Raw genomic sequence first — 13654 nt, 5'->3', positions numbered from 1 at the left:
TAAATGTCTTTGGTATAGTTCATGTGAAAATCTTTTGTCTTAAATTGAAGTTAAAGTGCTTGTGTAGTACATGAAGTACTAGTGTGTGAGTTCCAGCTGAGTGTGAGTTAAGTACCTGTGGAATACTCATTTGTACTTAAGAGTACCTGTGAAGAACTTGTGAAATACTTAGCAATAGCACTACAAAAATGTTGATTGGCAGCTAGAACACTAAGTACAGGGCATGACAAATACAGCCAAAATCTTAAAAACTTTGACTGTGGTCCACTGAGAAATTGTCCTCCTACCTGTCTAAGCTGGAAGATTCCTCCCGTTAAGACCTCCGCTTTGTGCAGACACTCCACAGGAACGTAGTCACCTTGTTCGTTCAGCTCGTGGATCTCGCAGGACATCTCAATCTTTCGGATCAATTCGCCCCACCTGAAATGGGAGTTGCCAAATTCCCAACTTACTATTAACAAATTTGAGCAAAGCTGTATTGGCCAGAATCAATTCATGATTTGGAGATACACAACACACAAACACTGGTGTGTTTCTTTACTGTTTTCAGAACACATCAAAAATTTGCATCACATTCTAAAGTCGTGGTGCAAGCTCGTTTGTGTACTTCAGCAGTGACTAATTTGGACCAAAAGCATATCACACGGGCCAATTTCATAGAGCTGCTTAAGCACAAAATTTGCTTGACAAATCAGGTAACCAGCCAAAACTTCATGTGATGTATGTTGTTTTGGAATGGTATTCACCTGTCTTTTGGTTAGCAATAACAATCACATAGATTTAGAGCTGGTAACCTTTGTTTTTTAAGCAATGTTTTTCGTGCTTAAGCAGCTCTATGAAACTGGCTCCTGATCGCAATTCGTGAATCTGCTCTATGGCACAAATACTCGTACATGTATGTACGCACAGACTCATCCGAGGAGACGTCGTGTCTGCAGTAGCACCACATTCAACGCAATCTTTAATATGCAATCTCAATCTTTAGGCATATATGAATTTTGGCAAATTGTGGTGCCCTGTTGGTTGAAGAGGTGTGTGACATGCAGATATCACTTGTTCATTAAAGCATGGCACCACAGGATTAAAGGCTTCTAATTCTTGTTGGCAGATTACTGTATAGGACATAGGCTCTTTCAGACTGAAAAAAAAACCAGGTTCTCTGTTGTACATAAAGTTTCTCCAATTGTCAGTTTGAATTCTCACCTGTCTGCTAGTGACCTTGACTTGGCACTGAGATTGTCAATCTCCCAGCCTGGTTTGGAGGATGTGTTGAACCCACTACTGCGATGTCCCCAGACCTCGATGGCAAGGGAGCCCTCCAGCGCATGCTCAATGAAGTCCTCGGACACATTGACGGTAAACTCCTGGATGGTTAAAACCAATCAGATCGGACAGTTTTTGACAACATCAAACTCAGACTTATTAAACCTTACTGGGGCAGAATATGCCATGCAATTCAACATTTTCACCCAATGATATCCTTCTCTGCTCAATGAGCAAATTATACCTTAAGTTGGCAGTTTGCCACTTTGTACGTGTCTTTGTCCTGGGACTGCCAAAATTAGGAAACTGTTGCTAAGCACAAGAAATATTTGCTTAGCCAAACAGGTTACCAGCCATAATGTCAAGGAACATATATGGCTCACAGCTGATAACCCACTAAAGCACAATGTTTTGCTTAGCAGCGCTAGGGCATGTAGGAAGCGTATACTACCACTGGCCAACTCAAACGCCAATGGCCCTGAAGCTTCCTGCATCTGCTGTTTACAGCACTATGTCGTGTTTCTCTTGCACATCAGCACAGCTAATTCTACCATGGGCAGGTGTCTAAGCTAAGACACTGGTAGTCAGGCAAAGTGCTATTGAGGCCATTCTCAATACTGAACAGCCAATGTGCCATTAGCTAGACCTTTCAAAGTTATTCTCAGTTCAGTGGGGCAAATGAAATTAGTTATGCTTCTATCAATGCTATTCAAAACACTGAGGAGAAGCGCGCAAAAATGAAAAAGGTGCTACTCAGGCTGTTCTCAAAATGGGGGGGGGAACAGTAATATTACAGCTGTTCTTAATACAGAAGACAAAGTTTGAGGTCACTCAGGGTTTGCTCTGTTGTAATTTGGTAGTGCCAGCAACGGGGCCCTGCTCTGTTGAAAGTGGGCTGTGATGGCAATAAGGCCTTGTATTGAGATGGGTAACGGTAGCAACCAGACTTAGGTATGTTGAAAATGGTCAGTTGCGCATCCTGACGCACCTTGCTGTGACTGAACCTCATGCTCCCTTTGCTGCCGTCCTTTGGTCGCCCTGGTAATTCTTCTAGGTCAGGATTGATGAGAGGTGGCACCACGGTAGGGCCATCCACGCCCCAAAAGGTGTACTGACAGAAGACAAAATGGGCCAGGCTCGGTGGCAGATCAGTTGCCTCCTTAATCTTAATCTGATAGAGAAACCAGACACATTGCCCAATTAAAATTCCTTTTTTGGAAGATACCATTTGCAACCCATGCCCAATTAAAATTCCTTTTTTGGAAGATACCATTTGCAACCCATGCCCAATTAAAATTCCTTTTTTGGAAGATACCATTTGCAACCCATGCCCTAAACCAGCCTCAATCTCCCATCCCTTCTCAGATGCTTTACTCAAGTACTTCCAAATTGCTACACAAATATTCTCAGTTATTTCACAAGTAATCACAAACTGTTCGTACAAAACTGCAACAGATGTATTTCTCTTATTGTTCATCCACTGTTAGTAAAGTAGTTATCGGTATGGTAGTACCTGTGAAGTTGAAGTGACAGTGGAAGAGTACTAGAAAAGTACTTGACTACAATACTGCTCCAAACACACAAGTACTGAAATTGCTACCTACCCTACACATGAGTGGGGCCCCAACAGCCAGTCCCCCTTCCGGCTCGTGGTCTTCCAACCCCTCGTAGCCGCTGGAACTCTCATTGCTGCTCTCCGATTGGCTATCCACGGAGTGATCAGTGGCTGGGATGGAGCCGCTGATTCGCTGGATCTCAATGTGGAGCTTGCCAGCCACCTAGTAAAATAGTCACGACTGAGACTGAAGACAGACACAAACTCCAGATTCTCCCCCCAACAAAAATTAAAGCTTGACCCACCTCTCCCTGTTGACTGATGATGGGCACAGCATAGTCCAGTCTCACATCGTGGAAAAGAACCTCGAGGAAGATGTTAGCCACACCAATCAGGCTGTGGTTCTCTTGTGACTCGTAAAATGGATCCTCACAGATTGGGTCCTCTGCTTCCTTCTGAGTGGAGGTAAGGAACAACAAACAGACAAACTGAGGTCAAAGGTCGGAAGGACTGTAAGGATCAGTGCTAGTTGTTTCTCAAGGAGTGTATTTACTTCTGGTCAGTGTTATTTGTATCTACTCCTTGTTAGAACAGAATTCCCCTCTAATCAGTTCAGTCCTATCAAGACCTTCAGGTGAACTCACTTGACAAAATGAGTCTCAAGTCGACAGAGCAAATCTTGAGTTACAGGCCTTCAAAAATTCTTGCATTACATGTATGTAAATTGACAGGAACCCCGAACAATTTTCATTCAGATATGACCACTTTTGTCAAGATGTGGGGATGTACTCAAAGAGCTCAATTTGATCATTCTATAAAACAAACTAGAATTCCTTTAAAAGTTGCCCTAAGACTCATTTTGTCAGATCTGATCACACATGTACACGTACACAATTACAGTAGCAAGAAAAGAAACAAACTCCTCTATTATCCAACCATTCTTCAGGACAGTTAACAGTGTGAGTCCTCTGTCACCATAGGATTGTAGTTTCAGAGGTAAAAGGTGAACAACAACTGACACACAAAGGTCGGTACAGACAATTCACATAAACAGCAGAAACAGAATGACACAGGAGGGCAAATCAAGGGAAAATTCTGGGCAAACTAAAACAAGGGTACATCAAATTAAAATGCAGCATAGTACATGCTCAATCAAAAATATGACAAATAAATTAAAAAAATTACAGTTAAAAACTATACACCTTGTAATTGTAATTAGTGTGTATCATTAAGTTGAAGCTTGATTGTAATGAAACTTTGCAGAAAGCTTTGTGTCACATCAATGTGCCACTGTAAAACTTGCTTCTTGCACGACAGAATAGATAATAGAGTTTAAAAAAAACTAATGGGCATTTTAAACCAATCTAGATCATATCAGAGTCTTCTTGTACACCACTCATCGAAAAATCACCAATAACAGCCTCCTGCTCTCTTCAGTCAAAGTATGGAATATGCAACAAATGTACATGTACAAGGATCAAAAACGATCCAGAGGAACACAAATCACTACATCAGCTCATCAACTAAGGGAATATAAATCACTACATCAGCTCATCAACCAAAGGAACACAAATCATGCATTAGCTCATCAACCAGAGGAACACATATCACTGCATCAGCTCATCAACAAAAGGAAGACAAATCACTGCATCAGCTCATCAACCAAAGGAACACAAATCATGCATCAGCTCATCAACCAGAGGAACACATTTCACTGCATCAGCTCAACAAAAGGAACACAAATCACTGTATCAGCTCATCAACCAGAGGAACACCAAATCATTGCATCAGCTCATCAACCAGAGGAACACAAATCACTACATCAGCTCATCAACTAAGGGAATATAAATCACTGCATCAGCTCATCAACCAGAGAAACACCAATTCATTGAATTAGCTCATCAACCACAGGAACACAAATCATGCATCAGCTCATCAACCACAGGAACACAAATCACTGCATCAGCCCATCAATCAAAGGAACACCAAATCATTGCATCAGCTCATCAACCAGAGGAACACAAATCACTGCATCAGCTCATCAACCAGAGGAACACCAAATCATTGCATCAGCTCATCAACCAGAGGAACACCAAATCATTGCATTAGCTCATCAACCAAAGGAACACAAATCATTGCATCAGCTCATCAACCAGAGGAACACCAAATCATTGCATCAGCTCATCAACCAAAGGAACACAAATCATGCATCAGCTCATCAACCAGAGGAACACCAAATCATTGCATCAGCTCATTAACCAGAGGAACACAAATCACTGCATTAGCTCATCAACCAAAGGTTCATGTATCATTTTCTGTATAACAAAAACTAAACACCTACACTAAAATTCAGGAGTAAAACTGGCCAATGCTTAGATTATCCATTCCAACAAATTTGCTCAAAACTACTTAATGACTGATTAAAATCATAGTTATGATGATGCAATGTATACCTGACAAGCACATGCACATGGAACATGATGCACTTGAAGTTGCACAAACACTAAACAATTTTAATGCTGTTTCCTTGCTGGATACCAGGCAAAACTGACAATTAGTCTCTAATTTAGCTTGGCCAAAGCCTGTCACTATCGGACAATTCACTGGTATGCATCAATTTCAGACATGTAAAAACAGTGCTGAGGAACATGACAGATGTCAAAATACTGGACTGCTTTTCAACCTCTTCTGAACTCTAGAATACAGTGGGGGAGACAGGGAAGTCAGAGTTCAAAATAAACTGGCACCTTGGCGCTATCAGCACCTGGGTCCCGATGAGCAGCCCCTGGACCTTCAATTTCGAATAGGTACCTGGTTCTAAAAATAATTCTTGGGCCCTCCCCTCATTCACTACGTGACAAGAGACCATTTGCAATGATTTAATTGGCAAATAAAACGGAAAATTTCCCCACACTGAAAACTTACGGTGATAACATTTCTTTGTTTCCCTTTTTTTCCACCCCAAACATGCCAAATGTAAGCAACGCAAGATAACCCCCCTTCACTATTGAAATGCCCACAGCTGTGGCATGGTATACATGTATGTACGCTGGTGTTTACTGCTGAAAAAGTACTTGTGCGAACGACAACGCAACAAGCGGGAACAAGCAAACTGGATGAACAGTTGAATGGGTCGCTGCATGTGTTGTGCCGGATGTCACACAGGTATCATTGGAAACGATCTGAAATACTGAGCTCATGAATGACTTTTCCTGTGAGTTCATGCACGAAACTTAATGTGCCCTTACTGTACATGTATGTGCATTTTCTTTTTCACGATCAGTTTCAAGGTGTTATTCTTTTGCATGTTCCCATTCATTGAAATGAAATTTTCCGTTTGAGCATGGACGGCTCATGCACGTGTGACAGCAGTTCACGCTCACGTGCGCAATTTTCTCTTCGCAAGTAATGCTCAAGACAGCATAAATTTGCTTCATTTTCGGTCAGCATTAGGCCCCACCCAAAAAACACATCAGCTCTTCTTGCAACTACTTGCATTTCAAAAATGGATAGCTACAATGTCCCTAAACCTCATGCTGCAGCAGGAAATTTTGTGGAAACACACCCACTTCAAATTCAAGTACAAGCATGGTACGGGCGATTCAACCTCAAATTAAATTCATGAGTACAGAAAATAGGCACATACACAAACGATCAAGTTCTCTGATTTAACTTGCAGGATTGTTTTTCCAACATTGATGTTTTGTCAATCAGCAGCTGTAGACCTGCTGTGTGCATACGGTGTATTCATAGCTTAAATGCATTGAACACAGTGCACATGTTTTCCCCACCACGATAGTGCAATGCGAAGGAAGCTGTGAAAATAATGGAAGTTCTTTTCAAACGTTGCAAAATGTAAGTAGGAAAACATATAAATACACGCGTTTTGACATGAAAAAATTTGTTGAGGAGTGTTTTGCAAAGACAGAAAAGACAACAGGATGTTTTAGTATATTTTAAATTGTTTTTCTAACTTGCAAATGTAAGTTTTGGGGTCGCGTTGAAAAATTAGGGTCTGTCAGAAAACTGGAAGCAGAACTATTTCGGGGGTCTTATTAACCTTTAATACTTTTAGCTGACTTGTGATTGAAAAGCCCCTGAGAGATATTTTCATGGCTAAATGCATACACTCATCGCTTTGAAGCTCATCAGAATAAAATACAGGCCCTTGACTGTGCACACATCAAAAAGTATCAACAAGGACGTAGAGAATGAAAAGTCCTTCCCTCCCCCAGAAAACCTACGTTTTTCCCCCACTTCAATATTATGTCAAAAAGGTACATTTAATACCAATTACTTGAAACCATGATCATAACCTTTTTGTCTATGTTAGTTGTATGGGGTACATGTATGAAGAACAAAATCCTCCATGCTGAAATGGGTATGGTGACTTGCTTTCAGTTCTTTGATCTTTCCCCAAATTCAATAGCCCCTGGCCAGTGGGCCTTGCCCCTGGTACCTGTAATTTAACATGTACCCAGGGGCTAAAATTAGCCCTGATGGCCAGCGATCTATTTCTACTCCTAGGGAATTAGCCCTGCTGATTTTCACTGTTTTGAGAAAATTCTACATTATGCATGTGCAGGCAGTAGTTTTTCCATATTTAACTCATGAAAAGAGCACCTGGAGTAAAGATACCCTTAACTGCTGCTCTGTTGCCAAGCAACAGGGTGCCCTCTATAATTTATGCGCAGAGGATATAACCGTCAGAAAATGGCTCTTAGGCTGTATTAAAAAATCAATTGACAGATCAAGTGTACAATTTTTCAAAATACATATACAAAAAAACTTGACTTTTGACAAAAAACACAGGTTCACGGCTGTGACATACATGTACATGCATAACATTGTGTAACACATTTTGGAATAACTGTTGGACTCCATGCAACACTATCAACGGTCATAATGGAGTTGTCACCTTGGACTTATTGGCCGGTGGAATTCCAGGGGGATGGCGAGTTTTAGGCAAGAAATAATCCTGCGATTGTATACAAGAAAAACCAATGTCAGTAGAAACCAAATAATCTATCAAAGTACGCACATGTATAATAAAAACAAACAATTTGCTACAATTAAGCTTCAAAGGAAGGGAAGTTAAGAGAACCGCAATAAAGAGCTGCTTTGGTTAAGAATGGAAGTAAAATACTGTGACATGTGAAGATTTGACAGAAAAGCAACATGCTTCTTGGGAACTTGTTTTGTCAAACACAGGAAATGGAATAAGGCGAGTTGATTTAGAATTATTTGAGAAGTATACACTAAGAATAATACATAATGAAAAAACTTTCCAAGAAAAAATACAAATCACATAAAAATAAACTTGTTAACAATCTATTCTAAGAGTTTTGAACTTTTTTCATTTGAAAAAAAATACACTTCTGGTGAAAAATCCACATGGCAAAATGTCATAAGAGATCGGGGCAGTAGATCCTTTGGTCTTTGTGAAAGTAACAGAAACCTTAAATTCACATTACTCAAACTTCAGAACTACATGTAATCTATCTTGTAATTTTTGCCCATTGCTTGAAAAAATTCTTGAGAGAAAAGGCTTGCAAATTCTTTCCTAGATAAGCTAACATTGCAGATGAAGTTCTAGAGATCCTGGTTGGTTTATACACCTTATCTTAATAAACACACCATTTTGCGTCATCACTGCAAATTCTGAACGAACTTCCAACATGTTCCAACATGAAAGATAAACGTACATGAACATAAAATCAAGTTCAAACTTATGACATCACTCACCAACCTTTTTATGAAGTTGCGACACAGGACAAAAATGCTAATTACCTTTGATACCAATAGGTTTACATGTAGGACTTGACAAGTCTACAAGGAACAACTGGCTGCTAAAGATACACAATTTATATTGCCATGGCATTCACAACATCATGCAGACAAATTAGGCACTGAATAAAGTAACAATCAACTTTCCTAAACTATGTGCATACTTGTACATTGTACTCTATGATATTATTCAATAAGGGACCATGCAGTGCACCAGGCAAAAACATTAAATAAAGGTTTTACGAAGGTCAAAGTTCAAAGGTCACCTGCAGAGACAGAATCCCAGCTAGGAAATCCTGACAAGGGTTAGTGGAGAAAAAGACAAGTGCTGTTAATCTACATTTTCGACTCAAATTAAATTCTATGTTAATTTTACAGCGTACACGTACATAGACAATGGCTTTTCCTGGTTAATGAAGCAGGTTTCAAGAAGTAAGCACATGAAATGGCAAAAACACTTTCACTCCCATATCCATGAGTTCCTCTCAGTCATAAGCTTTGCGATCTTGAGTCAACCAACTTGTGAGATTTATGGTACTGAAAGGATTACATGCCAGCATGCAGAGAGATCATGAATTCAGGTGATGACAATATGATGACAGAATGATGATAATATCAATGAGGATGGAAGAAGTGAGGAAGAGGGATGACAGCAGACTTGACATGGACACGGACAAACCCATGGATTACAATGGAGATGACAGAAAACAAAAATATGACACAGCTGACAGTGGCATGGACAGGTACGGCGGGAAAATAAGTGACACTTATAATTGAAAAATGACACTGGCCATCCAAGGTGCCATTATGACACCAAAGAGCATGGTGATGAGGAAAGTGATGGAACTAAAAATGGGGTTCCAAAAGCCAATGACAAAATGGTGATGGTAATATCAGGCATGCAACTTGAACTTTGACAAAGAAGGGAAATTCTAATCTTTACAAGACAGTAATACAGATGACAGAACGTTGACAATTGCAAATCAGTTGCTTGAAAGAACTCTAAAACTGGAGTTCAAATCTTAACAATTTTTTTGCTGTCAAGAGTTAGTCTTAATGTGGAACGTTGTAACACTACTCTACTCTACTGAATATTCACTATCATCTATCTAGCATCTAACAAGCATGACAAATGTGAGTATACAAAAGCACCAGCCACAGACTAGCACACACCAAGGTCTGGCAAACAGACCCAGGGATGGACAGCGTGAGAAATCCTAGGACAAATCACCTGAGACTCAAGAAAGGAGAGCTTGCGAGGCCGCATCGGTCCCACATCCTGAAACAAGGAAGGACAGGTCATGGATGTCATGGAGGATAAGACATCAGTTCCATGAAAAGGAGTTGTAGTGTAAAGGGCTGGGGCTGTGAAAACATGGACCTGGCTTCAGGGGTCATGGGGTCATGAGGTCATGGGTAATGTGACCATGGGTCATGGGACTGTGGATCATGAGGCCTTGGGTCAGGAAATCGCAAGTCATGAGGCCGCAGGTTACAGTACATTGCGATTGAAAGTTAACACCAAAATGGGAAAAACCTTTTCACATTTTTTCTCTTCCCAGGGAATTCCTTTTCATTTCACAAATTGTGAACAAAGTGCGCCAAAAGTGGGATAATATTTTCACACCTTTTCACACAAGTGGGAAAATATTTTCACAGATTTTCCCCCAAGTGAGAAAAGATTTTCACACTTTTTCTCACAAGTGGGAAAAGATTTTCACAGATTTTCTCTGATAGTGGGGAAATAATTTTGCAAGCTTTCTTCATTAAGTAGTATTTATGCATGTACATGCAGACATCAGGAAGATTTTGTTCTCTGTGGTTTCAAACATTACCATCTCTGAATATGGAATTCTTTGGAATATCCAGAAGATTACTTGAGGAAGACAGCATTAAAATTTCAAGGCAGTATGTTTGTCGGTTTTGAGCAAAATATAATTCGACAGGCGAAATCAAAGCGGGATATGGTGGAGCTTGGAGACCAGCACTGAACACCGAACAGCTGAATTACAGTAGATTCCCATTATAGCACTCTCAAGGGGACCTAAACAGAATTGAGCGTTATAACCGCAGAGCCTATAGCGTAAAACCGACTTGAATGGACGTCCAACATATGTGCACATGTACAGATACATGTACGTCTACATGTATCCACATGTTGTCATGTACTGGTATGTGAATTACGTTTACATATATTGGCAGATGTATGTATTGTAATTTCGGAATAAATGCCTTGTATCAAGTTTTCTCGACATTTTCGTGACGCCGATCCAAAAATATCACCAAATCTCTTCAAAAACTGCCTCCTCGTACATGCTACATCGCGGCGCACAAACTGCATCTACACCCACCGCAACATCCAAACTGCTACTGCATACCCATTCATGGTTAGTCCAATCGCTGACTTTTCCAAATAACCATGTGACCACAGAAAATGACATGTCATTAGAAAACCCAAGTGAAAACAGACCTGATAAATCACACCGAACACAATCGGTGAAAAGACGATATTTGCTACATGAAGATATACGTACAATTTAAGCAGTTGATTTTTATTTATCGGTAGAAAGAAACCTGTTGGCAACAAAATACTCCATGGAGTATCTCAATGTTGATTATTTTGTGTGCCAAACTACACCACAAGAATAAATAAAAAGTGGGCAAATAACCCATGTCGCTACAGGAGAGCAAGTTATGTTTGTTGTAATAGTTTCATGTGCTCCATAAATTCATGACTCGGGGGAATCCCGTTTAATTACTCAAAATCAAGACAAGTTTTTAAAATCTATTCTCCGACATTGACAAGTTTTATTCATGGTAATCCAAGAAAACAACTACGCCACGCGGGCGCGTCTCGCTGTGGTGAGCACGTGCTCGCGATCGCACTGCATGGACCAGACAGCTCGGCTGAGGAAATCGCTACTAGACTACAACAGCACACTCCACGTGGTGAGTTGGCCCCGACTGGCCCCAAGCGCAGCGCAGCCTGCGTAATGGACTCTTCACTGCATACTAGTTGTGCGCGTGGGGCCAGTGTGGAGCATTTCGCTGCACCATTCTTCTCGTAAATTTCTGCATAATTTGCGGAACCTTTTGCACTGATTTTGCAAAAATATTCACACTGTTTTTGCACACTGTTTTTTTCTCAATGTTTTGCAAATGTTTCACGCCGTGTTTGCAAAACGTTGGCACCATTTTCGCACGATTTTTGCACTGTTTTTCACATACCCCTTTCGCACCCGATTCACTGCGCATTGGCAGGGGGGAAAAGCTGTGGTCAAAATGCCATGCGAATTCCTTTCGCATTTTTTCCCATTCCTTTTCGCAGCGTTAACTTTCAAATGCAATGTACTGTATGAGGCTGGAAGTCATAAGGCTGTGGACCATGAGACTGTACATGTAGGTCATGCCATGGGTCATTAGGCTGGAAATTATAAGGCTGTGGGTCATGAGTCTCTGGACCGAAGCCGTGGGTCATAAGACTTTGGGTCATGAGGCTATGGGTCATGAGGACTTTGACCATGAGGCTATGGGTGATGAGGCCGTGGGTGATGAGACTATGGGCCATGAGGCTGTGGGTTAAAAGGTTGTGGGTCATAAGACTATGGGTTATGAGGCTGTGGGTCATAAGACTGTGGGCCATGAGGGCGTAGGTCATGAGGCTGTGGGTCATAAGACTGTGGGTCACAGAACTATTGGTCATAAAGCCGTAGGTCTTGAGACCCTGGAGTCATAAACATAGGACCATGGCTCAGAAGCGCCTGGATCATGAGACAATGTGTTACAAGAATGTGGGCCATGAGACCTGGGTCACAATGCCATGTGTCTTGAGACTGCAGGTCTTGAGGCCAAGGGTGAAGAAGCCATGGGTCATGAAGCCATGCGTCATGAGGCCATGGGAAACAGGGTCATGCGATGGGACACGACGCATGTCTAATAAGGGGTCATGGAGTCCATTAAAACCATTTCTTTATGGCTTCTTCATTAATCACGAGTTCATAAATTATGAGTACATGGTTCACGATTCATGAGTTTGGTGGCAATTAATTCGGGAATCAAGTGTCAGGGTCAGTGACTGTGGTCATAACAGGGTCATGACCCTGTGTAAAGTGGTTATAAACTGCACTAGAAAAGGGAAACAATTTCATGGCTTCAAAAGGGAAATTGTGGGATTTTACTCACGCTCAAACATGTTGATTAGTGGATTAGATTTAACATTGATCAGAATTGCTTAAAAAATCTAACTCAGCCAGCAGAAATTTTTTATTCTGTAAAAATCTACCAAATAGCCGCAAGTACCAGCTTCTTCCGCAACTTTAAGAAAAAAATAGCTGGAGTGGAAAAACTAGACACGAAAACGTGGGCACAGAAAAGGAAGGTCCAAAAATAGATTTTTTGGACTTGTAAGAAATTAAAATTGGCTGAAGAGAACAGATGACACAAGGCATGTTTTAAAACTGACAACACTTTTAAACAGTGCCTCTTTAAGAAGTTATCAAAAACTCCATAGAGGAGTGAGCTTTAGAGTTAGAAGGAATGCTGTCAGAGACAGGCAGAGTAGAGAGAAGGCAATCAACTCACTTTCAACGGTAGACCTTTTTCTTTCCTCTCGTTGTACATCTCCCGCATGTCAATGATCTTATTCTCCAGCTTCTCCACTGACCAAATCTGGGTGCCTCGGTCCTTCCGCTTGACCTGGATGGCTGGCTCGCTGACAATGGCTCCTCGCTAGAGAAATAGCCAAAAAAAAAATTCCCAAATCTTTGGTGAGTTTCTTCTCACAACACTATATGCATTCTCAAGTTACTGTACCAAGGGATTTTAATCCAGTCAAAATAATGTTAGATACATTTGCAGAATGGAAGGTGCAACATGATACTGTCAGATGAACCTCCCTTTCAAGGCGTTTCTGCTAGTAACCTTCCTGAATCCTCCAAAATACTCCACTGTGTAGGAAACCTCAGTCTTGTCCAGTGTCCTTTGATTTTCGTGGGGTATCAAGCCCTGTAAATTGTGGTAGCCCCTTTGAATTTCTGAATCCTGCCATAT

The 13654-nt window shown here is 41.0% G+C and overlaps 1 protein-coding gene across 14 annotated transcripts in view; it reads right to left on the bottom strand.

Annotated features, from left to right (window-relative positions):
• Positions 1–13654, bottom strand: part of LOC110987986 (kinesin-like protein KIF13A) — a 116932-nt gene that overhangs the window by 16996 nt on the left and 86282 nt on the right. For 7 of the 14 annotated variants that reach the window (XM_087129735.1, XM_022251198.2, XM_087129751.1 and 4 more), the window contains 9 exons: positions 13187–13333; positions 9837–9884; positions 8872–8901; positions 7737–7796; positions 3124–3273; positions 2868–3041; positions 2252–2434; positions 1204–1364; positions 288–420 (listed from right to left, as the gene is read on the bottom strand). In XM_087129735.1, coding sequence (XP_086985861.1) covers positions 288–420; positions 1204–1364; positions 2252–2434; positions 2868–3041; positions 3124–3273; positions 7737–7796; positions 8872–8901; positions 9837–9884; positions 13187–13333 — 1086 coding nt within the window. The remainder of the gene's footprint in view (positions 1–287; positions 421–1203; positions 1365–2251; positions 2435–2867; positions 3042–3123; positions 3274–7736; positions 7797–8871; positions 8902–9836; positions 9885–13186; positions 13334–13654) is intronic. The other 7 variants (XM_087129746.1, XM_087129759.1, XM_087129764.1 and 4 more) reach the window with 7 other exon arrangements.

The sequence above is a fragment of the Acanthaster planci genome, linkage group LG02 (assembly GCF_054643075.1).
Source record: "Acanthaster planci isolate LZ-2023a linkage group LG02, COTS_SCS, whole genome shotgun sequence".
Classification (NCBI taxonomy): domain Eukaryota; kingdom Metazoa; phylum Echinodermata; class Asteroidea; order Valvatida; family Acanthasteridae; genus Acanthaster; species Acanthaster planci.
Note: the sequence above shows the minus strand (reverse complement) of the source record. Positions and strands in the feature narration are given on the sequence as shown.